Source organism: Rattus norvegicus, chromosome 6 (assembly GCF_021556685.1).
Source record: "Rattus norvegicus strain SHRSP/BbbUtx chromosome 6, alternate assembly SHRSP_T2T, whole genome shotgun sequence".
NCBI lineage: Eukaryota > Metazoa > Chordata > Mammalia > Rodentia > Muridae > Rattus > Rattus norvegicus.
The window spans coordinates 31,154,525-31,182,389 of NC_141539.1; the positions used below are offsets into that span (position 1 = coordinate 31,154,525).

General features: G+C 43.8%; 1 protein-coding gene across 5 annotated transcripts; it reads right to left on the bottom strand.

Moving 5' to 3' along the window:
- Nucleotides 1-132: 132 nt before the first annotated feature.
- Nucleotides 133-27,826, bottom strand: Slc4a1ap (solute carrier family 4 member 1 adaptor protein). 5 transcript variants are annotated; one of them, XM_087552516.1, is made up of 14 exons: nt 27,139-27,826; nt 26,280-26,475; nt 23,792-23,914; nt 20,892-20,952; nt 20,381-20,520; nt 18,495-18,655; nt 17,795-17,864; nt 16,637-16,823; nt 12,374-12,485; nt 8,811-9,048; nt 6,768-6,845; nt 4,980-5,044; nt 2,954-3,023; nt 133-434 (listed from the first exon to the last, which is right to left on the bottom strand). In XM_087552516.1, the coding sequence occupies exons 1-14, from the start codon at nt 27,799-27,801 to the stop codon at nt 385-387; spliced, it is 2,214 nt and encodes a 737-aa protein (XP_087408642.1). In that variant the 5' UTR covers nt 27,802-27,826; the 3' UTR covers nt 133-384. The 5 variants fall into 5 exon arrangements, with proteins under 5 accessions (XP_087408642.1, XP_087408641.1, NP_001100179.2 ...); XM_087552515.1 differs by having other exon boundaries at nt 4,980-5,047; NM_001106709.2 differs by lacking the exon at nt 6,768-6,845 and having other exon boundaries at nt 4,980-5,047; nt 27,139-27,801.
- Nucleotides 27,827-27,865: the final 39 nt, after the last annotated feature.

The following is a 27,865-nucleotide window of genomic DNA, read 5'->3' on the forward strand; positions in this document are numbered from 1 at the left end:
ATTGGCAGCCAGCACTGAGGCCTAAGGGCAGCCCACCTTCCCTGCAGGACTCACCCATGGTGGCAGCCAGGGTCAGCACGGGCCCTTTTATATTCTTAAGTCAACATTAGGGGAATCATCATCCTCAGTTCATCATGGGTCATGTCTCTTACTTTATTCTCAGTGTGCATGGTTCTTTTTTACATATATACACAGACACTTAAATATAAACACTGAAATCCAGGAGAATCCAATGGGCAGGTGAGTTTAGGAAGTCAGGGGTACAGAAGAAAAAGCCAGTCACCAGATTTTACAAATGGCCGTCTGAACTTCCCGGGTCAGACTTGATGCCTTCTCCCAGACATCCTGTGGCCCACAAGGTCTTCCTCTGGGACTCTGAACCAATCAATAGCCATACTTGTCATTAAGATGCGTTCTGCCATCTCCACTTTGACCTACAGCAAAAGAAAAGAAAAAGAAATGTATTTACTTTTCCAAAGTCAAGAAGAAAAAAATATTCAGATATCAGTAGGTCAAAAGCAAAACAAGGCAGTTTCTTTTATGACAGAACATTTATCTAAAAATCATAATAATAATTTTTAAAAAACTTTCTGGATTTTCACAACAGGATTTCCCTGTACTGCCTCGCCAGCCTCTGCTTCCCAAACACTGGGATGAAGGGCGTGTGCCCCAACACTCTGTTCTGAAAATTTACTTTTTGGGCATAATTTCACAATATAGTTTCTTTTCACTCAACATTTATTAGTAGATAAATAAAGTTGCAATAGTTATTAGTATCTTAGAAACACCATCCACCAAGAAAAGCAACATATGATTGGCCCGTGCGGAGGTCATCACCTCTTACACGAGTGTGCACTGGCACAGAGCTTGCACGGCATCCTTAGAGTGCAGGTCTGGGCACGTGTGCGTTTGAGCAGTGTAACGTCACCATCTTCCCACAGATGTCGCTCTACACCTAGTGCACATTGTGTCCTTGTTTGTCCAGTAATCTTTAACCTTCTCAATTTCAGCATTTATTCATTTATTGATTTATTCCACTAAACAGGACTTTTCATGGGACTATATAATTTGCTTTGAGCATATCCCTCATACCCCGCTAACCTCCCTCTCTCCCTGCCCGCTGGCCTCTTCGTTCCTCTGGACAGCTTCAAGTCCTATATACACATATGATTTATATCTAGAGAAAACATGCAGTATTTGTCTTTCTGAAACTGGCTTAATTCATCTAGTATGTTACTTATTACACAGTTGTTTGTAATGAACAGCAAAAGACTAGAAACACAGCAAATAGCCAATGAGGCAACTATTTAAATAACAAAGTCTGTCCTAAAAGAACTACAGTACCATTTAGGCAGACACAGTGCCATATACCTGTCTGAACAGGCTGGCTTTGGATTTATAATCCTCCTGCCTCAACTTCCAAATGTTCACCACAGAACACATAGTCCCCCATCTCTGTCATACTTGTGCATCATATACACACAACAATGAGTAATAAAAATAAAAAACAACCAAGAAAACGAAACAAGGAGTCAGTGAGATAGCTTAGTGGGTAAAGCCACTTGCTGCCAAGTCTGCAAAGTCTCAGAGCTACACAGTGAACAAACAGAATCGATGGCTGCACATTGCCCTCTGAGTTCCAAATGTATGCCATGGCGTACGTGTACGAACACACACACACACACACACACACACACACACACACACACGAATGCACGCGCGCACGCACATGATAAAAACCAACTACGATGTCAATGAAAAAAAGGAAATAATTGTTCTAATAACAAATGAGTGGAAGAAACCTCCATTTGTGTAGAAAAGGTACTGAAATATCTTTTTTTTTTTTTTTTTTTTTTGGTTCTTTTTTTCGGAGCTGGGGACCGAACCCAGGGCCTTGTGCTTCCTAGGTAAGCGCTCTACCACTGAGCTAAATCCCCAGCCCCCTGAAATATCTTTTGTATAGGCATTTTATATAATGCATTGAGTTAATAATTAATAAGCTGATAATATTCCATTATCTTTAGATGAAAAATGATTAGATGAGTCAGAATGTAATTTTTTCCTTTAGTTAATAACATAAATTCTTGTAAAAATAGGCAGAAAACTATAAAGACCCACGCACCCCTCGCCCGGTTTTAGTGGTTAATAAAATGTGGCTAATCCTCTCTATCTGTTATCGACATCTGAGAATCTACTATTCTCTACCACCAGAACATTTAAAGGTAACTCTCAGATATCATCACATCTGTGAACATGTCCAGAACATAAGGACATTTTCCAAAAGCCATCATTCAACATCCCTCAGACCTTAAAAGAGTCAACAATAATTTCTATCATCAATATTCAGTTAGTGTTCAAACCAAATATTATTTTTACATATTTATTTACATATTTTTGAAGTAGGGTCTCGTGTAGTTCAGGCTAGCCTCAAACTTGCTATGTAGTAAAAAATAACCTTGAACTTCTGACCATCCTACCTCTACTCCTGAAGGCTGGGATCACAGGCCTCCGCCCCACACCTGGCTTATGCGGGGCTGGGAAGTAAACCCAGGGCTCTGGGAATGCTAGGCAAGTGCTCTACCAACTGAACCACACGCTAAGCCGTTATAACTTTTTAAAAGTTGTTTAAGTGAGGATCTACGCAGGGTGCACCAATTCTACTCACTCGATGTGTCTCCTTACATCCTTCAATGCCATCAAAGGGTAACTTCCTTACATATATCGTCTACTTACTGTAAGCAGGACCCAGAGATGGCTCGGAGGTTACGAGAACTTGCTCAGTCCCCAGCACCTACATGGCTGCTCACAACCACCACTGGTCCAGTGCCAGGAAGTCTAATGCCCTCTTCTGTCTTCCACGGGCAACAGGCACACATGCTGCATACGCCATACCTGTAGGCACTCATATACGCATACACATACGTCTTAAAGGAAGGAAAAATAAACACTGTACCTTCAGGTGGGACCCATACGCAGTAGTCTGGGTCATCCTCAGGATATTTGGAAGAAAGTATGGGTGGAAACTGCAAAGAAGAAATACACTGCTTTACCCACAAGAGTAGCTGCTAAATCAGTGTCACTAAGTGGCTCAGGGGACCCTGGGGATCTGTGACCATCCTACCTGGGATTACAAGTCTGTCCCATCTGGTCTGACTCTAAAAACTTTTAGCTGTAAGAATTATTGTCTCCAGCCTGCCAGTAAATAAAACTAAGAGAGAACAGAGTCTATGAATAGCCCTGATTCCTATAAAGCCAGGTCAGCGTCACATGTCCTCCTCAATTGCTCTCCACAGTTTATTTTGAGACAAAGTCTACGAAGCCCCAGTTGGCCAGAACACATTACATACACCAGGCCAGCCTCACAGCCACAGCCATCCACCTGCCTCTGCCTCCCAGGTTCCAGGATTAGAAACGTGTGCGCATATGCCCCATTAGTTACTTATTTATTTATCTTCCTACCTATTTGTTTGCTTACTTTTTGTTTTTTCCAGACAGAGTTTCTCTGTGTAGCCTGTCTGTAACTTGCTCTGTAGACCAGGCTGTCCTGGAACTCATACAGATCCGCCTGCCTCTGCCTTCTGAACGTTAGGACTAAAGGTGTGTGTCACCACACCTGGCTCTCTCTCTCTTTTTTTTTTTTACCTTTTAAAATTATATCAATTTGTGCTTTTGGCTTTTGAGTGTGCATGCCCTGGGGCATATGTGGAGGTCAGAGATCAACTAACCAGAGACAGTTCTCTCCTTTCACCATATGAGCCAGGATCAAACTCAAGTTGTGAGTCTTGACAGCAAGTGTCTGTACTAAACCACCTCCATCCCTCTTTGACAGGCGATTCCGCACTGAGCCTGGAGTTCACTGATCTGCTAGGCTGGTTGGCCTGTCTGCGTCCTCAGTGCTGGGACTGAAGACATACCCTGAGAATTCAAACCTGGGTCCTCACACTTGCCCACAAGCACCTCACCAACCAAGCCAGTACAAGACCCTTTAAAGTGGTGTTAACATCTGGCCAGCTGAGGCAGAAGGGGTATGAGGCACTCCTGCACTACAACGAAAGTCCCTGCCAAAAACAAACAATCACTCACACACACACACACACACACACACACACACACACACACACACCCCTACCTGAAAAGGAAAGAGAAATACAAGGAGTGGTAAGAGAGAGCTGGCGTTTGTCTTTGACCTGGTGCAGCAGACAGCCGGCCGGGCGAGCCTGTTGCTATCCCTTGTGCAGAGGCAGTTGACAAGGCTGGCCTTTGGCTGGACTGCAGTCTGGGTTTAGAGGGAGACTTGGGTCTAACAGACATGGGTGGCTCACTGTCTCCATGGTGCACTGAATGTGCTCATCCTCCTCTTGCCAGTATGGAAAATGGACACATGTTGGGCAGGGAGGGCCTTACATGATACACCCTCAATAAAGTCTTGGTTTTGAGTCCATGAATGAGCTTCTCCATATAGCAACACTTGCCACACTGGCTGCTAGGGAAACCAGCACATCTTGTGTCTCTACAGGGATGGGGCTCTCTGAGCCTTGCACATGGTTGCAGATGGTTGGCCCCGCTATCCTTTCGCTGTGAGGAGTCACAGCTGCTAGCACAACCGCACGGTGAGCTCTGCGAGTCCCCTTGTGAGCTGGTTACCCCAGGATGGTCCAGAGACAGGACACAACTGTCCCTCTCTGAGGAGCTAGTGAGTAGGAAGCTCTTGATATAATAATATGATTTCCATGATAGGTTTAAAAATTAAAATTACAATGGAGATTTTGTCACAAAAGGAGGGAGATAAGAACATGTTACTCAGATTTCTCTGCATCACATACAAGATATGAAAAAACAATAAATTAATAAGAGGTAGTCTGTACGGTAGATGAGCCCAGATTTCTCCAAGGAGCTAATGCTGCTGGAAACTCTAAGACAGTCTCAATAGACAAAGACCCACCACAGTAAATGTGTTTTTAGAAAAGTGAAGTACTTACTTTCCCTGGCCCAGATTTCTTTTTCTTCAACTCATCTCTGTCTTTTTTACATTCATTCTCTGGTGCTGCTTTAAGGGGGAGAGGATAGATATAGCTGTTATCAGAAGTAAACATAATATAAAATTAAACCCCCACCCCAAGACGGTACTGTAATTGAAGTCATAGACACCTCAGTAACTGACTGTCTACAACTGCAAGACGTACAGGAAGGTTAGGGGAGCTAGCTCAGTGGTTAAGCACACTTGCAGCCAACACACACTGATAGAGCTCCCACCTCCCCACAGATCCAGCTCCAGAGGATCCAACACCTCTGGATTCCACAGGCACTGGTCCTCATGTACACATACCAACATATATATACCCCCCCACACATACCAAAAACAAACTAATCTTCGTAAAAAAAATGTATACTAAGAAGAAATAGTTAGGGCTGGAGAGAAGGCTCAGTGGTTAAAATCACTGACTGCTCTTCCAGAGGTCCTGCGTTCAATCTAGCACCCACATGGTGGCTCACAACCATCTGTAATGAGATCTGATGCCCTCTTCTGGTGTGTCTGAAGACAGCTATAGTGTACTCATATATAATAAACAAACAAACTAACTAACTAAATAGGAGGAGGAGGAGGAAGAGGAGGAGGAGAAGGAGGAGGAGAAGGAGAAGGAGAAGGAGAAGGAGAAGGAGAAGGAGAAGGAGAAGAAGAAGAAGAAGAAGAAGAAGAAGAAGAAGAAGAAGAAGAAGAAGAAGAAGAAGAAGAAGAAGAAGAAGAAGAAGAAGAAGCAGCAGCAGCAGCAGCAGCAGCACTTGTTGTTGTTGTCGCTATTGTTGTTGTTGTTGCTGTTGTTGTTTAAAGTGCTTGCTGCTCTTCCAGAGGACAGCTTGGTTCCCAGCACATGTCTCTCTCTCTTTTTTTTTTTTCCCAGCACATGTCAAACAACTAACAACCACCTATAATCCAGCTCCAGGGAACCCGATGCCACCTCTGGTCTCTGCAGGCACCTGCATACATGAGGCATGAAACCACAGACACACATACACATACATTTGAAAAACGTAGGGGCTGGAGAGATGTCTCAGCAGTTAAAGCACATACTAATCTTACATGGACTTGAGTTTACTTCTCAGCACCCACATCAAATGGCTCACAACCATCTGTAACTGCAGCTCTGGAGGGATCTGGCACCTCTGGTCTGTGAGAACAGCAGCATTCACACACATATATTCAACCACACACAGACACACATGTAATTTTAAAAAGAAAACGGGTGTTTATTTCACTCGCACAACACTCACAAGAAATTTCCTTTCACTGATATCTTTCAATTTTTAAATACAAAGCTAGGCTATAGGCTAAACTATGATGAGGCTGCTTTTACTATCCCACAGTTTACCTCTGACAGGCAAAGCCAGAGAAAGCAGCCTTTCTAAGTGTCAACCCACCTATCGACTGATTTATTACTACAGGTTTAAATCATTTCCATGGTAGGACACAAGGACTGAGAGATATAACACTGGAGAGGCTTCTTCTGTCTGGTCAGACAGAGGCGTGAGACACTGAATGCTTTGTAGGACAGATGGGAGCCCCAGGAAATAGGCTAGGCATAGAGAAATAGGCACGTTATGGGGAAGACAAACCTCTGGACACTGTTGCAGTCACCTGCATATAGACACAATCCACAGTACATCCCTAGCATCTGTGTGCCATTTTCTGTTCTGCCTCCCACCTCCTCCCTATAAAACCAGGTAGCGCCTGTCTGTGAAGAAGCACTAGAATCAGCTCTCCTACTTACCTGAAGGATCCTCACGTGATGGCATTATTTTGCCCATCTCTTGATAACCTTTACTCTGCTCCATGTGGCTGTGCTTTTCTGTAAAAAGCAGTGTCAGGACAGACTGTTGTTAATTAATTCATGGTGGAGTCCAAAAGAGCAGAGACAAGAAGAGCAGCTACACACTTCTATGCCATTCAGCTAGACTCCAGCGGTTCGATTCACCTTAAAGTCTTCAGTAAAGGAGCCCCCGAAAGACTAGAAGAACCACTAAAGTTCCCCTTTAAAAAACTTCCAAGTAAAACTTAATGGTGACTCTTACAACAAAAAATCTTAAAAACATACATATCTACCTCCCAACTTATAAATTTCTTGAACTTCAAGGAATATATATTTAAGAGATACCAGAATTAAGTATCAAGATTTACTAGTCACACTTTTACAATAACAAAAATTAATAGGGCCAATGAGATGGCTTAGCAAGTGAAGACACTTGCTGCCTAACCTGACGGGTGCCCGAGTTCCATGTCCAGACTCATGTGGCAGGAGCCGTGCCTCCTGAGGGCCTCCTCTCATCTCCACAGGTGCATACGGCACACACGCAATGAAGGTGATTCAACAATTTTCAATTAAACTTTAAAATTAAATACTTGTTTAAAATGTAGAAAGTAATTTAATCATGACATACGCATATAGTGAACCACTATGATCCTTAGTAAAAGAAAATCATATTATAAAAGTATTATTTTTATTATTCCTTATCTGATTCACAAAGCCAGTAAGAAGGTTCAGCAGGTGAAGGCACATGCCACCCACAGAGCCTGACGACATGAGTGTGACACCCCACAATCTGTGATGCTGGGAGCAGAGATCCAGCTCCCTCGGTCCTCTGACCTCCACATGTACGCCACAGTAGTCACGTAATCATAAATCATAGATAATAAACTAATTTTAAAAATTAAAAATATTTTTAGGACATAGGGAAAAACAGGCTATAGATTCTAAATATGATTCAGAATTCATTTACATAGAATATGATTCTATGTTACAAAGAAATAAGACAGAGGCCAGAGATATAGAATAATCCTTCATCTACTATGGATTTACTAATTATTTAACCTTTAAGATTTATTTTTGTTGGGGTTGGGGATTTAGCTCAGCGGTAGAGCGCTTGCCTAGCAAGCGCAAGGCCCTGGGTTCGGTCCCCAGCTCCAAAAAAAAGAAAGAAAAAAAAAAAGATTTATTTTTGTTTTGTTTTGGGTTTTTGTTTATTTATTTGGTTTTTGTTTTAATCTTATGTGCACTGGTGTTTCGCCTGCATGTGTCTGTATGAGGGTTCAGATCCCCTGGAACTGGAGTTACAGATAGTTGTGAGTTGCCATGTGGGTGCTGGGAATTGAACCTAGGTCCTCTGGAAGAGCAGTCAGTGCTATGGACCCCTAAGTCATCTCTCCAGTCCCCAAGCTCTAAGGTTTTAAACCAAGTTTTAAAACCTGTGTTTTTAAATACAAATTGTTGCTGACAACAATTCTCAGAAGACTATACACTACCTAACAAAAATCCCAGCCCTGGGCACTAGGAACTCTCACCCAAGTGGATGGTCAGGGATGTCCAAGTGACTCCACAAACAATTTTAGCTATTGCCACTGCCCTCCACCGACTCCCAGAGGTTGAAGATAAGTCCCTATTGCTAAAGACACTGCAACTTAGGACACGAGACTGGACGGCTGCAGCTAAATCCACCCAGAAGCCTCGCTCCTGTGGTTAGCTTCCACAGCACCAGAAAGAACTGTGTGAACTGACAAGGAGGGACGCGACTGACAGTCCCATCTAGCCACAGCAAGCATGAACCAACACAGACCAACACGCGAGAGACACCTAAAGGTGCTATGGTGCCGCCTACGCTGTCCACCACCAACGGTTGCCTAATTGGACTTCAGGCTAGAAAGAGAAAACCCTGCAATTTTCACAGCACGCACTCTGATACTCCGTGACAACAAATGCTCTGTGATTTTAACTCTGAACACCACTGCCTGACGAGCCAGCGCAGGGGAAAGACACTACCATGGCTCTTTGTCTCCTTGGAGCACGAGGGCTCTGGGGGAGCACCCGGGTGCTCCCCGGCTGCTTCCGGCTCTGGCTCCGGCCCCTGAGACAGCCTGACACCTCCGTCCTCCACTCCTTCTTCATGCTCCTCCTTTGCTTTCTCCTCCTCTTCCTCTTCCTCCTCCTCCTCTACTTCAGGTTCATCCTTCATTTGCATTAAAGCTGGAGGGAGTTCAGGACGCTTGGGTGGCAACTTCTACAAGGGAAACAAACCACACACGGAAGTTCTGCATGATGGTAATCAGGGACAAATCTCCTCTGGGAGGTCAAGCTATACAGTGCAGCCTCTCCAGGTTAATAAGCCCCACAGAAGTCCGCTAGAAGTGTGACCTCCAAAGGAAATTCTGTCCATCTGTACATCTTAGCAAGTGTTTTCAGCATTTCTAGGCCACAGATTACTAGAGAGCATTTATAAGAACCTAAGCTGGATCTGCAACGCCACTATGAACACAGCACTGGGTATACAGATCAGCAGCGGCCTGCTTGCCTAGCAGACACAGGCTGTGTTCCAGCTTCGGTGCTACACACAGGGTTTCAGGGTTATTAAATATAAAACACTTATATTTAATTTACATTGAAGCACCTTGTAGGGAAACAGAACATTACTGCAGGTGAGTGACAGCAGCAGGATCCAATCCTGTCATACCGTTGCTATCAAAGGACTTGGATGTATTACAAAATCATCAGGGAAGTAAATCAAATATATGTTTTCAAAAAAGAAATCATTTTTACTGCCTTCCCTTGACCCTCTGGATATTCTGAAACAAGATCTTACTATATAGTGCTGGCAGGCCTGAAACTCACTGTGTAGACTAGGTTGACTTCGAGTTTGGAGTGATCCTCCTGCCTCTGCCTCCCAAGTAGAGATTATAGCCCTGGGCTACTAGCTAGTCCCTTAATATTTTTTAAATATAAAATTAAGTTAAGTAATCTTTTTTAAAAAGCCCTTTTAAAAGATTTATTTATGGGGTTGGGGATTTAGCTCAGTGGTAGAGCGCTTGCCTAGGAAGCGCAAGGCCCTGGGTTCGGTCCCCAGCTCCGGAAAAAAAGAACCAAAAAAAAAAAAAAAAAAAAAAAAAGATTTATTTATTATGTATACAGCATTCTGCCTGCATGTATGCCTGCAGACCAGAACAACACAGGGTTTCTCTGTGTAGCCTTTGCTGTCCTGGAACTCACTCTGTAGTCCAGGCTGGCCTCAAACTCACAGAGATCTACCTGTTTCTGCCCCCGAGTGCTGGGATTAAGGGCATCTGCCACCACTGCCCAGCATTAAAAAGCCTTTTAAGAAACCATTTTTCCTCTATTTAAACCCTCTCCATAACTTTAAGTCAGTCACATGTGTGACTGGAACTTCAGGCCTCTGGCATCAGATGACAGTCCATCACAATTCAAGGTCTTTCCATCTCAGGTGTTCTGTTGTGTGCTTTCAGACAGTTTGGCCCTGTAGCTCAGGCTGGCCCAGAACCTAAGTCCCTGTCTCAGCCTCCCCGGTATGTTGATGACAGATATGCAATGCTATCCCTGATTTATGTACACCCCTATATATCCACATGTGAAGTCCCAATTCCTAAGATCTCTTGGAATGTCATCTCATCTGAGATAAGGTCTTTTGAGTAATTAAGTTACAATGTACTTAGTTAAATGGCTGAGAAACCCTGGGCCCTAAGCCGGTATACCTGACACTATGAAAGGGCAGCCATCTGTAAGGCACACGATACCAACTATGCCAGCATCTTGATCTTGAACTCTAAAGTCTAGAACTATGAGAAAATAAAGCCTGCAAGGCACTGCAAGCTGAATCGTTTAGAGTTATGTCACTAGGCTACTAATTTTAGTCAACTTGACATAAGCTAGAGTCAGTGGAGAGGAGGAAGGGAGCCTCAAGTGAGAAAACGTGTCAGTAAGATAAGGCTATAGCCTTAGTCAGGGAAAAGGAAGGAAAGTACAAAGTTCTATCCCTAGCTGAACAGCTAATGGCAAATGATGGACACCAGGAGTGGGAGAGTTGGTTCTCTCTAAGAGTGCACACTCTGTGTGTCTATGCCCCAGTAAGACACATATCCAAGAATATATGGGCAGCATAAATTAGGTTCGACGGTTAAAAAAAGAAAGAGGTGCTGGGTGGCGGTGGCATACACCTTTAATCCCAGTACTAGGAGGCAAAGGTAGGCAGATCTCTGAGTCTGAGGCCAGCTTGGTCCATAGCCAAGGCTACATAAAGAAACCCTATCTTAAAAACAAAACAATCCAATGAAACGAAAACAAGAAGAAAAGAAGGAGGAGGAAGGAGGAGGACAAAGAGGAAGAGAAGGGAGAAGAGGAGGAAAAGGAATAGGATGAAGAGAAAGAGGAAGAAGAAGAAAAGAAGGTGAAAGGAAGGGGAAGAGGAGGAAGGAGAGGAAGAGAAGGGGAAGAAGAAGGGGAAGAGGAGGAGAAGGAGTAGGAGGAGGAGACAAAAGGAGAAAAGCTAGGTCACAGAGTTGGGTGGGTCGGACAGAGGCACAGACCTGGGAGAATTTGGAGGGGGAAATGAATATCATCAAAACACAATGTACAGAATTCTCAGAGAACTACTATTTAACTAAGGAAAAACAATATTCCAGCAGTAAGCAAAATAAGCATGAGGAAAAATATCAACATAGGCACTTCATTCCTAAATATAACACACATTAGAAACATTAAACCACCTCCAGGACCGCTGGGACTACATAGTGAGACTGTGTTGAGACAGAGGGGATGGGGGGAGGGAGGGAGGGAGGGAGAGAGGGAGGGAGGGAGGGGAGGGAGGGAAGGAGGAAGGGGAGGGAGGAAGGAAGAGGGAAAGAAAAAGAAAGAAAGAAAAAAGAAAAAAAACTGAATAAACCAGTAAAAATAAATTATACAAGTTCCTTTCAGGTTGACCGGCATAAATCAATTACCCTACTCGTTTGTGTCCATGCGCATGTCTATGTGCACAAAGGCCAGGAGGGCCTCAGCTGTCCCCTATCACTCCCCACCTCACTCCTTTAAGGCAGTGTCTTTACTGACCTGCAGCCCAGCTAGGCTGTCAGTCAGCCAACCCCGGCAATCCTGCCTTAGCACCCCTCAGTGCTGGGGTCACAGTCAGCACAGGGCCACGCTTCACTTTACATAGGGTACTAGGATCTGAACTCTGGTCCTCATACTTGGGAGCAATACCTAAGTCATCTCTGCAGTCCAGTTCACTACTTCTCAGCAAGAGATGCTCATGTGGGACTAGAGAGATGGCTCAGTGGTTAAGAGCACTGACTGCTTTTCCAGAGGTCCTAAGTTCAAATCCCAGTAATCACATGGTGGCTCACCACCATCTGTAATAAGATCTGATGCCCTCTGCTGGTGTGTCTGAAGACAGTTACAGGGTACTCATATAAATAATATACATATTTTTAGAGAGAGAGAGATGCTAATCCATCAGCCCTTTCCCACATAACCAGGTAATAAGACAGAAAATCTAGTTCAGGGACAGCTCAAGGACTGAGTTCCACACACTCACAACTCACCCCTACTGTTCCAGTTTTTAATTTGAATTTGCTTCCTCCTTTCATGGCACCAAAGAGAGGCAGTGCAAGTTTCTTAGTTTTGTTTTCTGCATTTGTAGTCTGAAGTTCAGTTCTAGGAAGAACAATTATAAATGGTTATTCTAGTTAAGTTTAAGGTTTTACCTTACATGCCATGGAACTGGGCTGGAGAGATGGCTCAGTGGGTAAAAGCACTTGGCAGTCAGGTTTGAGAACCTGTTCAACCCCCAAGCCCACAGAAAGGTGAAGGAGAGAAGAAACTCCACAAAGTTGACCTCTGACCCCCCCACACACATTATACTACACCTCACCCTGCAGCACTCAATAAGGAGCAGCTTTAAAAATACCACGAGGGTTGGGGATTTAGCTCAGTGGTAGAGCGCTTGCCTAGCAAGCACAAGGCCCTGGGTTCGGTCCCCAGCTCCGAAAAAAAGAAAAGAAAAAAAAAAAAATACCACGAAACTGACAAGGACACTTCTGAGAAAACAGACATGATCACGAGATGACTATCCAGACATAAACAAGAAAGAGGGCGGCATAGCCTCCAGAGGACAGTGACTCGGCTCCCTCAGCCCTTAATTCCCAACATGGCACAGGGCTTTGCATTTATCAGGTGGTGACTACAGTGACAACAGTCACAGGAGAAGGAAAATACACGTATAGCCCACCTTTGTTAGGTTTTTGGAGACAGGGTTGGTTTCTCTCTGTAGTCCTGGCTGTCCTGGAACTCACACTGTAGAGAAGCCTGGTCTCAAATGCAAGATCCACATGCCTCCCTCTCCCCAGTGCTGGGATTAAATGTGTGCACCACCACCGCCTGGCACATAACCCATCTTAACATCCAGATGCTCTTACAGAGGAGCTACAGGTTTCCTAGGAAGGAGGGGCACACCACACGCTCACTGACACCCTAAAGCAGCTCTGTACAATGGAACTTTATGCAGCGATGGAAAACTTGTAATAATGTCTATATTGAATTACCCACGTGATTAAATATCAGCCACATTTGGGTACTGAGTACTTGAAAGGTGGCTATTATCTTGAAGAACTGAATTTTTAAAACTTTACTTAAAAAAATTTTAATAGTATATACTGCTTAATATTATAGGGTATTATACTGCACAGTACAGCTTCTCAACCACCCGCCCAATGCTGAGATCACAGGCATGAGCCACCATGCATACCTGTCAGGTCATAAGACACGGTCTCGCTCTGTAGTCCAGGCTAGCTTGAAACTTAGTATTCTAGTACAAGTGGCCTCAAACTTGAGAGCCTCCTGGCCAGTTTCCCTCATGTGAGGATTACAGGTGTGCACCATGTCCAGACTGCAATACAACTATTAATGTGGTTTTCTAGTTGCTTATTAAACAACTCAAACTGTGAAAGCTAAAACGGTCACCACATAACCGTAATTCTAGACCTAAAACACCATGGCTACTTGGTGCAAGATTCTCCTTGGTGCAAGTTTACTCACACACTGACGAAGAAAATATAAAGAATTTATATACTGTCCAGTCTCTCTCTAACGGTTGTCCTCCAGTCACCCAGTTCCTTTCCCCAGAAACAACTCACTCAGCTTTTATAAATATTTCCAGAGACAGAATAGCAGATGCCATTGGGAACCCGCTCATTCCAGCTACTACAGTATTGTACACCAAGGTCCATGTCTACACCTTTCTTAGAACTGCTTGGGTTCCCAAAGCCTAGGGTCAATGTTGGTGTGCAGGAGGGTAAAGTCCAAGCCCCTGGCTTCTAGGACATCTGTGGTACACTATAATTCTTGAAAGCACATCTTTGCCCAACTTGTTCCCTGTTCCTTCCTCTACTTCAGTATGATTTCTCTTAAGTGGCTGAGAGTAATCTCTGAGTAAATCACTTGTAGACAAACCCTCACCTCAAAGTGTGTTTGCAATGAGCTTGAGTAAACAGACATCTATATATATACATGTATAGACACACATACATAAGCTATGACCTCCTTACCTACGCATTCTTCCTCTACACGTATATTACACTGTTCTACAGTTAATATAGCTTTTGCGACTTACTATATTTTGATAATGATTCCACAACTTGCAAAAATAATTGCTTCCTTATCTTAATAGCTATATGGTATTCTATTGTATGGTCTATATTTAATTTTGCTCTTGATAAGCATTCATGTGATTGATCATATTTGTTAATCATCTTCTAAATATGTAAAAGACAAGAGTCTAGAAATAGGCCAGGTGTGGCTGTACACACCTCACTCCTAGCACTCACGCCACAGAGGCGGACAGATTTCTGAGTCTGAAGCTAACCTAATCTACATAGTGAGTTCTAGTCCAGCCAAGGCTACTTAGTGACACCTTGTCTCAAAAACAAAACAAAACAAAACCTAAATAAATAAATCTACATTTCTTTTCCTTCTTCCTTTTTTTTGCAGTACTGGGAACTGAACACAGAGTCTATTCACAGCAGGTAAGCACTCCCACTGAACTATATATATCACTGGCTTTTTTCTTCCTTTCCTTGCTCTGGTTGTGGGGGGGTTGCTTGTTTTTAGACAGGGTGCCACTGTGTAACCTTGGCCAGCCTGAAACTCAGAGAGACCCACCTACCTCTGGCTAAGCACACACACTCATCGCCAAGTGCGGCCCTACTTGTTTTCAACTTGCCACATAGCAGAAGATGGCTATGAACTACTAACCATCCTGCCTCTACCTCCCAAATGCCGGGATTACAGGCACGCGCCACCATGCCCAGGTCTTTGTGGGCATGTTTCTTTTTTTTTTTTTTTTTTTGTGGCTGATTATCTATTACCTTGCATAAGTTTTTATAAACTGGAGGTATGAGTCTTTTGTGCACGTTGCTTTTAAAAGAAGTTTGCTCTGCAGAAAGATAGACAGCAGAGGACTGCCTGGTCTGGCCTCAATGAGAGAAGATGCACCTAACCCTTCAGAAACTTGAGGCCCCAGGGAATGGGGAGGCCTGGTGGAGTATGGGGTTGTGTGGGGACATCATCTTAGAGATAGGAGACAAGGAACATGGTGAGAAACTATTGGAGGGTGGGCCTGGAGGGGGGATAATGACTGGACTATAAAAAAAGATTAAAGATAATTTTAAAAAAATACATTATATACAGATATGCTTATGAAACTGTTAAAAAATAAAAATTATTTTTAAGTGCTTAAAAAAACCTCATAGCATTCCAATTAATCTAGAATCCATATAATATCCATGGAAAAATCCTCTAATAATCTATAGTTCACAAATAGTCCTTTTATCTTTTTTTTTCTTTTCTTTTTTTTTTTTTTTTTGGAGCTGGGGACCAAACCCAGGGCCTTGCACCTGCTAGGCAAGAGCTCTACACTGAGCTAAATCCCCAACCCTCTTTTTTTTTTTTTTTTTTTTTAAATGTATGAGTACACTGTTGCTGTCTTCAGGCACACCAGGAGAGGGCACTGGATCCATTGAGATGTGAGCCACCATGTGGTTGCTAGGAATTGAACTAAAAACTTCTGGACAAGCAGTCAGTGCTTTTACCACTGAGCCATCTCTCCAGCCCTGTCCTTTTGTTCTTTTTTTTTTGGTTCTTTTTTTCGGAGCTGGGGACCGAACCCAGGGCCTTGCTTCCTAGGCAAGCGCTCTACCACTGAGCTAAATCCCCAACCCCTGTCCTTTTGTTCTTAAAGGCTGTCTGCACAAGGAGTATGGCTCAGTGGTACAGCATGTACTTACTATGTGTCAAGATTGTGGTCGACCCTTAGCACTAAAAAAACCCACAAAATAAAATAATCCTGTAATTATTAAATACAAAGATAAATAAGACTGAACATGGTGGCACATCCATAGCTGAGAAGTACAAGCAGGATGTAGTTGTTTTTAATCATACACATAGCCCTCTGGGCAAACATTTAGTTGAGGGGAGGAGAGAGGTTGAATATGATCAAAATACATTATATGAAATTCTCAAAGAATAAAAATTTTACTAAAGTTCTCTGTAAGAGTTCAACATTAGGCTAAAGAGATGGCTCAGTGGGTAAAGATGCTTGCCACCAACTGCAAGTCTGAGTCTAATCTCAGAGCCCAGATAAGGAAAGAAAAAACCCACAACCAAAAGCTGACCCCTGATCTCAACACGTGAAACTGCACACACACATAAGACGTGCAAGGTCACCCTAGGCTATGGTGCCCTGCTCCAGGCCAGGCCAGGCTACGTGAGACACTGTCTAACTCTCTTCAACTAGAACCACTTGTACTTACTTCTTTAGTTCTGGGATCTCTGCTGGCTTTACAAGTTTTATTAACCCTTTCAGTCTCTGTTGTTCTTTCCGTAGTTCAAAAGTCCTCAGATGAAGTTTCTTCCGGGACACCCCATCTAACGTGCTCCCTGATTTCATTTCTGACATGAACGCATCTAAAGAATCCTGAGACGATGATTCTGACTGAACTGTCCAAAAGGAATAAGACGTGTTTAGAAAGATGGCCCGGATACCTTTAAACTCAGTCGAACTATCCACAAAGGGCTCCCAAATGAGAAGTTGAGCAGCTGTCAGCACTGACACTAGGAATGAACCAAAGTCCCAACTGGGGGAGGCCTAGGAGGTGATTTAAGCTTCATTCCTGTCAACTATCAAATAAAAGAAATTAAACCAAACATTTTTAAAAATACTTTTCTAGCTTCACAATGTTACACTGTGGGAGACGAAATGGCTCAGCACTGGCTGCTCTTGCAGAGTCTGGGTTCAGTTCCCAGCATCCATCTGGCAGCTCACATCCTTCTCTAACTCCAGTTCCAGGGGATCCAACGCCCTCTTCTGGCCTCCATGAGTACCAGACATGCATTGATATTTGTATGTAGGCAAAACACTCATAAGCTGCTGCCTCCTCTGATGAATTAGGGAAAAGCTGGAGGTGAGGAGGAGGGCAACCCTGTAGGAGGACCGGCAGTCTCAATTAACCTGGACCCCTGAGATCCTCAGACACTGGACCACCAACCAGGCAGTTACACCAGTTCAGGTGAGGCCTCCAACACATACAGCAGAGGACTGCAGGGTCAGGGTTCAGTCAAAGATGCACCTAACCCTCAAGAGACTGGAGGCCCCAGGGGGTTTAGAGGTCTGGTAGGGGGGAGGGGGCATCTTTGTGGAGAGAACCAGTGCAGGGGAGTGGGGAGGAGGTATGGAATGTGGAACCCTGGGGCGGGGGGGGGGGGATGTGGACCAGGAGGGGAATAAAACCTGGAGTATAAAAATAAATAAATAAATAAATATTTTTAAAGACATACATAAAATAAAAAGCTATATTGCTCCTTAAAGTACCTCCAAAGCCAGCATTTTCCCAGTGCCTAACATGATGCAGTACATACATGTGACAGGTATGTGTGACAGGTGCTCAATCACTATTGGCTAAGAGCCTCACCTTTGCTTGATGCCTTGAGCCTTTCAGAAATCTCAGAGAGTTCCCTTTCGGCATCATTTAGTTTTGCAACCTATAATGCCAAATCGACAGGGTCAGCAAGTGTTTTCCTTCCCAACACCTTCCCATTGTCAATATGTTACAGGTTTTACGATGACTGATTCAGAAGTCCTTCTAAGTTGGCTCTGGATGGAGTTGATATTTCACTTGTTTACTTTATTCTAGCAGAACTAATTTTAGAATTAAAAAACTCGGATAGAACGAGTGACTGAATAGTTACTGGTAGATGTTGAATGTCTGCAGCCAGGAATACTGCTAAATACAGTGTTAACGCATGACAGCTTAGAGCAAGTTCCTGAACGGCTGTGCCATCCCAGACCACGGCGATGCTGCTCTTCCCACATCTCAAACGCCGGGCCTAACACCACTTCACTGTGAACACCCAAACTTGGGACGTTTTCTTTTCTTTTTGGGGATCTGGGGAGTAATGCCATATCAAAAGAATGTTCATTAACAGATCAATACAAACCTGGAGGAAAGTGAATGGCAATGAGTAAACTCTTTTTTCCACCAACCTGAATAAAACTAGTCATTTTCTTACCATTAAATTTAGACCACAAAAATTGTAACTCAATATTAGATTTCTATGTTGTTTTTAAAAGTTATAATGACATAAAAGTAGCTACTTCAGTGAACAACTTGCCAGTGACTCAAAAGTTTCTGGCTTCTCATCAATCTTGCCAGCCTTCTTCATCCGGTTCAAGCGCTTCTTCTCGACCAGGCCGGTCCGATCGAGGAATGTATCATCATCACTGTCATAAAAATCCTCATCTTCCCAGTTCTTGGCTTTCCTTTTCCGAGATACTAAAAATAAAACAATTCATAAGGAAGGTTTTGTTTGTTTGTTTGGTTGGTTTAGAGATTGAGAAAGAGAAGGGGAGGGAGGAGGGAGGCTGGGGATGCAGCTCAGGTGACGGTGTGTATGCGCAGATATAGTAGTATGCAGTAGGCCACTGGCTAACTAGGTGTAAGGGAACAAATCTATAATCCAGCACTGGGAGGTAAAGGTAGGAGGATTGGGAGTTCAAAGCTATTCTTGGCTTTATAACAAGATTGAGGCCAGCCTGGGATACACAAGACTTTGTCTCAAAAATAGAAGAAGAAAAAGAAAATAAGAAAAGAAAACAAAGGAGAGGAGAGGGAAATGAGTCGCACCTAAGAGGGCACCTATCATGCCGCTTATACAAGGAACCTAAAGTAGTCAAGTTCTGTGCTGACAAGATGGCTTAGTACATAAAGTACTTGTCTCACAAATGTGAGGCCCAGGCTCAGATCCTCAGTGCCTACTGCAAATGCTGGGCAGTGAGCCCACTGTCATTCCCCCGACACAGAAAACAGAGACATCCTCAGAGCAAGCTGGTCAGCTAAGCATACCTAGGGCTCAGGACTCAATAAGATGTGGTTAGGACTGACTGAAGAACACCAACACCAACCTCTGATCTCCATACGCATTATAAAGAAAAGAAACCAGAGACAGAAACAGAACGCAGGAAGGAGAAAGGAATTAATGCTCACAGGCTACCACTGTACCAGGGGTAACGAAAAGTTCTGAGCTGGGCAGTGATGATTACATAATACACCTAATATTACTAAATGACAGCCTGTTTTATGTTACAATAAACAGTGAAAATAAAGCTGGGCATGCTGGTTGCCTTTAATCCCAGCACTCCATAGGCAAAGGACAGCCTGGTCTACAGAGCAAGTTCCAGGACAGCCAGGGCTACACAGAGAAACCCTGCTCAAAAAGACAAAAACGAACAAACAAAAAGAAATCAGTCGATAAAATGGTAAGATGATAATAAGAAAAAGACCACCAAACATAAGAAATAAACCATGAAACATGACCAGGATGACTTTGAATCACAACTATCCTATGTCTGCTTTGCCTACTACAGACCTGCACCACTGTGTCTGGCTCAGGAGCCAGGGTTTTTAGGGGTTTTTTGTTTCTGTTTTTTTTTTTTTTTTTGGTTCTTTTTTTCGGAGCTGGGGACCGAACCCAGGGCCTTGCGCTTCCTAGGTAAGCGCTCTACCACTGAGCTAAATCCCCAGCCCCTTGTTTCTGTTTTTTTTTTTTTTTCTTTTTTCGGAGCTGGGGACCGAACCCAGGGCCTTGTGCTCGCTAGGCAAGCGCTCTACCACTGAGCTAAATCCCCAACCCCCCTTGTTTCTGTTTTTGAGATAGGGTTTCTCTTTGTGTAGCCCTGGCTGTCCTAGAACTTGCTCTGTAGACCAGGCTGGCCTCAAACTCTCAGAGATCTGCCTGCCTCTGCCTCCTGAGTGCTGGGATTAAAGGTGTGCCCCCAGACCCAGTTTTAGTGTTAAGTTTTAAATGTACACTCACCTACGTACAGAAAATGTCTTAAGACAATATGAACAACTGTCTTAGGATGTTGAGAGGGAATGCTTCTCTCTACTTCGGAAAGTTCTGTACAACTTGCACATTATCTATGTAGAGAGATTGTGCACCTTTTGCATTACATGTTCCTTCTTTGTTTTTTAAAAGAAAAAAGGTTTTTCCATACTGACCTGCTTCCTGCCGTAGCAAGCCCAAGGTATCAAGGATCCGACAAGCTTCCAGTGAGCACTGTATCATTGCTTCTTTTTTCTTTCCTGAGTGAATGGCCTCAGCCACCAGCTGTTTCCCAGTTGAATCATCTACCGGTAACCTGCATTGGTTACAGGGGCTCTGACTCTCATGAAAACAGCCATCCCGAGTGCCCATGATGACGGCATCTCATGCTCTCAGGGACCTCGTTCTGTCTGACCTCGGCTAGACTTCAAGTCATTTCCTTCCACTTTTATTCATTTCACCCCAGCTCCCAGTACAATGGAGCTATCAAGGCCCAAACCTGGAACTAGGCTAAAGGGCAGAGCAAAGTCACTCTTGGGCTATTCTCTGCAACCATATGTTAACTTGAATCGCCTACGTTCAGACATAGACATTAGCAAAGAGCCCATGAACCCAGGACTTAGTAGGCAAAAGTTGCCACAAAACAAGACCCTGTCTGGAAAAACAGCTAAGACAAAAAGAACTTACCTCACCCTGCAGAGCCAAGTGCTATGTCCCTGCTCATCAAATTCATATTCCAACTCTTCTCCTGAAGGAAAAGGACAATTTCAGCCAGATCTAAAACTTACTAGTTGATACAGCAAGGAGAACTGTGGCAAGTCAAATATCAAGTTTTACTATCACAGTGAACACTGCCGGGGATCATCACCTGGAGATAAGACTAGAATGAATGTGACGTAGAAGAAAATAATTTCAAATCCAATCAACTCAGCAGGGCCTGATGGCACAGACTTAATCCCTCCTGCTCAGGAGGTGTGGCAGGAAAACCTCAAGTTCAAGGCCTGCTGAGCTACAGGATGAATTTAAGACCAGCCTAGGCAACTTAATGAACCCTTAATGAAAAACAAAATCTACACCCCTGTACTGGCTACAACAGCCCGTAATGGCTTACACTCTGTAGCCACTTCTGTCACCTGCTTGCACTTACTTGCCAGCACATCTGTTGGCACCTACTTCTTCAGGATTCCAGCTCATACAGAAGACCAGCTGAAACAACTAGCCTCGTGGGACTGAGCAACTACTAAATCCTTGGGCTTCCCATCGACAGCTGCCCATTGTTGGGCTAGTTGGACTACAAACTGTTAAGTCATAACAACAAATTCCCTTACTATATAGAGACTACCCATCTGACTCTAGACCCCCAATTAAAAAAGAAAAGAAAAAAATAAAGGGTTAGAATCGGAATGGTAGCTCATACTTATAATCCCAGCACTCAGAAGGGAGATGCAAGTTCAAGGCCAGCCTGAGTTACAGTAAAAGTTTGAGACCCTATCACTTAAGAGAGAAAGAGACAGAGACAGAGTGTTAGTTAGCGTTAGGATATACCTCAGTAGCAGAGTGGTTGCTTGAAATACATATATGTACTATGTTCAACCCCAGTCCTCAAAATACAATCTTGGCTGTGTATACTTATATACACAGCTTATAATACTAGGCATTCAGAAATTGAGGCAAGAAGATCATATCTACAAGGCCTACCTGGTCTCCAAGGGAGGGGATTACAGGTTGTTGCTTAGTGACAGATACTTGCCTATCATGAGCAAGGTCCTGGATTTGATCCCAGCACAATGAAAACAAACCAATCATCTCTCCATACATACTTTTATTTATGCAATTGTGCGTGCGCACGCACACGCGCACACACACACACACACACACACACACACACACACACACGCAAGCATGTTTGTGAAGACTAGATATCTTCTTCAGTCATTCTCTACCTTAAAATCGCTCACTGAACCAAGAGCCCATCGATTCACCAGGGCTGGCTGACCAATAAACTCCAAGAATCCTTGTCTCTCTCTCCCAAGCACTGGGCTGTAGGCATATGCTACCATACCCAGGCTTTTCGTGTAGGTTCTAGAGATCCGAACTCTCATCCTCCTGCTGTGTATAATGGGCACCTTACTGACTAGCCTCAACTTTCATACTTTCATCTACAGTTAGTTTTTACAAGCATAAATACTCATTTTGTTGTTGTTGCTGGAGATAGGACTTCATGGAGCCCAGGCTGGTCTTGAACACCCTATGGAGACAAGCAAAGCATGACTTAAACTGCTGATCTTCTTGCTTCCACTCGCTAAAGTGATGGAACAGCAGGTATCAGCTACCGTGGCTGACTAGAATAATAAATATCATATGTTGAAAGCAATTAGTTCATATATACTTCCAGGTATGTATGTGTACATATAGAAGTAGACAGAAAGACAGACAGACAGATCGGATTTTCTTCCCTATTGATATTCAACCAATTACATAAAAAAAAAAAAAGAACTGTTTGCTTTGAACATGTACACTTTTTTCGGACAGTATAATGACCATGTGCATAGATTTACATTATACTGGGTATTGTAAATAATCTAGAGTATATTTTAAGCATATGGGAGGCTACATGCAGTTTATATGAAAATATTATGCTACCTGATATAGAAACTTAAGCATCCTCAGATCTTGGTATCTACAGCAAAGCATCTTGGAACTAGTCCCTGCAAAAGCCCTGTGAATAACTACATATGTGTAAATGTATATATAAAACATAAATACATAAATATGCATCAACACTCTCTCAGAGTACATCTACTGAAGCAATTTTCCCTGAGAACATTTCTAATCGCAAGAAGGTAAAATCTGCACTAATTGTAAAAGACCAGGGGCTGCAGGGGATGGCTCAGTAGGAGAAGCCCTTACCCAGAGAACATAAGCATCCCAGTTTATGTCCTAGAAACCAGGTAAAAAAGCTAGGCATGGTGGCACATGCCTGCAACCCCAGCCCTGGGGAGGCAGAGACAAGAGGACTCCTGGGGCTCAGTGGCCAGCCAGTCTAGTGCCATTAGTGAGCTCCAGACAATGAGCTTTGACCTTGTCTCAAAGGAAGTAGATGGTGTTCTTGAGAACTGCACCTAAGGTTTTCTAGAACACATATATTAAAGGTACTGATTATGAAAGACCATGTGAATTAGGAATAATAAGCTCTAAGGCTTTGTTTCATTTCCCTACCATTAAATCCCAGCTCTTTTGAGAATAATGTGTTAAGCTAGGAGAAAGTATTTAAGACAGAAAGACAGACAAGCAAGAATCTTATTATTGTCAACATAAACCTGGGACTGGTGACAGAGCTCTCTCTCGCAGTGGTAGAGAAAGCGCTCTCCTAGCACACACCCAGGGTCTGAGCTTCAGCAGCCCACGAAAACTATAAACAGAGCCAAAGAAAAGTGACTGAGACTCATCCAAGGGCAAGAACTGAAAGGAAGACAGCAGACAAAATATATTACTTACGAGTGTTAGGCAAACCTCAAAGCTTTAGGAAGCAGCAGTGCTGTGAGCACATTTTACTCTCACAGCCAGAACCACACTTACTCACATACCTTCTCTGTCAAAGAAGCCTTGAAGAGCCTTCTTCGGATCCTTTATATAAAACGCCTCCCGGTCCTGCTGAAACTCCAAGGCAATGGGGTTCTCCTCGGCCTCATCCTCTACAGCATCTTCTCCTGCAGGACACATGGAGACACAAGAAAACCAATATAAGACAGGGGCATGTGAATGACATTCGTGAGCCTTCTAGGCCGAGTAAGGATATAGTTAGATACGCTGGCACAGCCACACACACCTGTAACACACACCTGTAATCAGTACTCAGGAGGCTGAGGCAGGAGGGTTGCCTGACTACATAAAAACAATGTTTCAAGAAACACACACACTTATTTATCCGCATTTGAAAGTGATTAAAAGACAAATCCGTAAGGGCATGAGTTGGAACAATCACAAAGTCACCATGATGAGTCTACGCTGTGTAACAGACAAGGCTTGTTTCCGTGACTTTTTCTCCTTCTCATCACTTCGAAGACACTGACTCACAACTCTCTGAAAAACCACTGAGCTCTCTAGCCTGGTTTCGTTCTCTCTTACTCAGGTCTTATTGATTCCAATATTGATTATTAGTAATTCCCCAATCTGCCAAACAGACTGGCCAACACAATGCTCCCTTAAAACCAACAGTCTCTGCCCTCAACACCAATGTCGGTGTGCAGATTTATCTGGACTGCTTTTCCTTTCCTTCAAGTTCTAGTTTGAAACTCTTTTCTTCTCTCTTCTTTTTTTTCCGAGACAGGGTTTCTCTGTAGCTTTGGCTGTCCTGGAACTTGCTCTATAGACCAGGCTGGCCTCGAACTCACAAAGATCTGCCTGCCTCTGCCTCTCCAGCGCTGAGACTAAAGTCATGTACTGCCACCACCACCATGGCTGTAGCTTGAAGCTCTTATTTAAAAATATATAAAGTGGGACATCAGGTAAAGGTTCCTGCTGCCAAGCTTGACAACCTGCTTTTGACCCCTCGGACTCACAAAGTAAAAGGAGAAAAATGACTCCTGCAGTTGCCTTCTGACCTCTACGTACACGCCATGCCCCCTAAAACAAACACCCAAAAGTTAATTTATAGTTTCCAAGAGATCTAAATTAGTGTTGTCCAACAGAAATATGTGTTATGAGTATGATTCTGAGTTTCCTATTAGCTACTTTAAAAAGGTCATCTTACCATAATAGTCATTACAAAACTATGGCAGTATTTTTTTCATTGTCTTTGAAATCCTGGGTGTAGTTTGCACTTAGATTTATTTATTTATTTTATGTATATGAGTACACTATATCCATCTTCAGACACACCAGAAGAGGGCATCAGATCTCATTACAGATGTTTGTGAGCCACCATGTGGTTGCTGGGATTTGAACTTAGGACCTCTGTTAGAGCAGTCGGTGCTCTTAACCACTGAGCCATCTCTCCAGCCCCTGTAGTTTGCACTTAGAAGCATGCCTTTGGATAAGCCACACTAGATATGCAGATAACAGCTACCATATTGAGCAGCATATGTCTAACTGAGTTCCCGGTGTCTGATTCATTTTCTCACACTAGCTCTAGAGTGCTAATAGTTTCCGGCTTATTCTTGACACTTAGCAGAAGTATTTTTGCATTTGTTCTATCTTAACATCTATAGACCTCACACATACAAGTGCCACAGTGCACATGGAGGTCAAGGAGGCCTGTGGGAATCCGTTGTCTTCTTCCACCATGTGCCTCCCGGGGGTCAAACTCAGGTCATCACGATCAGCAGCACAGACTTTTACCTGTTGAGCAATCTCATCAGGCCACAACTTCTTTCTTTCACTCATTCTGTTTGTTTTTTGAGTCAGGGTCTCTAAAGTAGTTCAAGTCCTGAAATTCAATATGTAGATCATGCTGGCTTGAAACTAACAGAGATTGTGCTGAGGTTAAAGTCCTGCATCGTGATGCCTTATTAGCCCCAACTATCTTTTAAAGCTATATTTTATGCATATGAGTACTCTATCTCTATGTACACCTATGCCAGAAGAGGGCATCAGATCACATTATAGTTCTGGGATTTGAACTCAGGACCTCTGGAAGAACAGTCAGTGCTCTTAACTACTGAGCCATCTCTCCAGCCCCTTCCCCCAACTATCCTTTCATAGACCTGAATACCTATCATCCAAAATACGGGGCTATACAATAACCTCTTGGATTTTTTTGTACTTTGTGAAAATAGCCTAAGAGGTGAAATATCAAATTCTGATTTCTCAGCCAAAGGAATGATATCAATTTTCCATGTACTCAGAACTCTGTGTGTGTGTGTGTGTGTGTGTGTGTGTAAATGATGAAAGCAATATGCAGATTACATGGTGAGAAAGAGTGTGTGTATAATACCCATAATTCAAAGTTTTATACCTTTGAAGTTAGTGACCTGGGCTTTCGAACTATGTTTACCCCTTCTTGAGCTGTGTGAGCAAAAGCATTTGAGGATGCCACCAGGAATGAGCTCAGAACTTCCAATACCAGTTTCTTACCCATTCCCCACGTGCAACCCATCTCCTCATCTTGACCACTTGTATTTCTCTTCCCTGCAGTGGTATCTGCTTCATCTTCTTCATCTGAATCTTCACCTAACATCTTCTTCTCCAATAACGCCTGCTGCTGTTTGCGAAGTTCCTTCAACTGTGTTACTGTTAATTCAGATTCTGCCTCTCGGTCTTCCTCTGGTCCCTAATGAATCAAGGAAAAAGTATATACGTATGTGGATTAAGAAGTGGAGAAATTGGGGCTGGAGAGATGGCTCAGAGGTTAAGAGCACTGGCTTTTCTTGCAGAGGTCCTGAGTTCAATTCCCAGCAACCCCATGGTGGCTCACAACCATCTGTAATGGGATCTAATGCCCTCTTCTGGTGTGCATGAAAACACTCATATACATAAAATAAGTAAACAAATGTTAAAAAAAAAAAAAAAGGAGGGTTGGGGATTTAGCTCAGTGGTAGAGCGTTTGCCTAGCAAGCGCAAGGCCCTGGGTTTGGTCCTCAGCTCCGGAAAAAAAAAAAGTGGAGAAATTACTTTCTGAGACACTGCAGTTATGCAGATCTGTGGCTCCGGACTGGGCCCCTATGCTTTTGTCAATGGTTACTAGAAGAATCTTTTTTTCTCAACTAAACCTTAAAGAAACTCAGAATCCCAGCACAGTGAAGTCCCAAGATTTTTTTTTCAATGTGGAAAGGTTTAATGAGAGAAGAGAAGAAGAAGAGAGGAAAGGCCGGCCATGGGCACGTGGGGGGAAAGGGGAAGATGGGGAGAGAAGGGACAGGGACAAAGAGGGCACGAGAAGAAGAGCAAGAGAGAGCAAGAGCCCACGATTTTTATTTTAGATTTTTCTACCTACCTGAAGGATAAAGAGCCGAGTGCTGCCTCCAAAGCGAATAACGTGCCCGACATGGACTCTACAGTAAGTGCGGGGTGGGATGCGAGTTTTGTTGAGGAAAGTGCCGTGGGTACTTCCCAGATCATAGAGATAAAAGCCCTGCCCCTGATCCTCAGAGTCTCCGCTGGGATCCGACCCCCGGTGCTGTAGTACAGCATGGTACCGAGACACGGAAGGATGCTCCAGGCATATGTCACAGCTAGCAAGCCTCCCGAAAAGGCAGTAGCTCGTGTCTTTCAAGGTGCGTGTACCAAGGATGGTGCCACCCTTCAGGGTTTCGAGACTGTAAGGGGCCGTGGCTGGGCTGCCCCACGATGGCTCTTGGTACGGGGGAGCCCGGGTCGGACCGCCAGAAGCAGGAGCTACCCTCGGAGAGCGGAGCTGTTCCACCGGTGGACCCCCAGTCTCCTCGCTGTCCGGCTGCGGTGGCGAGACCTCGGGCTCCCCACATCCAGAGTCTAGCTGCGCCGTGCTACATTCCTTCTTCACATCTTCAGGAACTGATGGACTGGAGGCCGGAGCCTTACTCCGCACTGCGGGAGGCACCGGCAAAACAGGCTTCTTAAACTCGCTACTAACATCCTGAGGTGCTGGCGCTTCTAACTGAGAGGTAGCATCAGCCATCCTCAGACGGGTGCAATCTCAAAATGTGTCCCTCGGAAACCCCTACCCCTCGCCCCCCATGTTC

Bases quoted from the DNA above. Each gene is read 5' to 3' on its own strand.
- Slc4a1ap (XM_087552515.1), bottom strand. From the start codon at position 27,801: ATGGCTGATGCTACCTCTCAGTTAGAAGCGCCAGCACCTCAGGATGTT. The intron at 23,915-26,279 runs GTAAGAAACTGG...TGTGTCCTGCAG, and splicing joins GGGTTGCACGTGGGGAATGG to GAGAAGATGCTGTAGAGGAT. The intron at 18,656-20,380 runs GTCAGTATGGAA...TTTTATTTTTAG, and splicing joins CTTGCTACGGCAGGAAGCAG to TATCTCGGAAAAGGAAAGCC.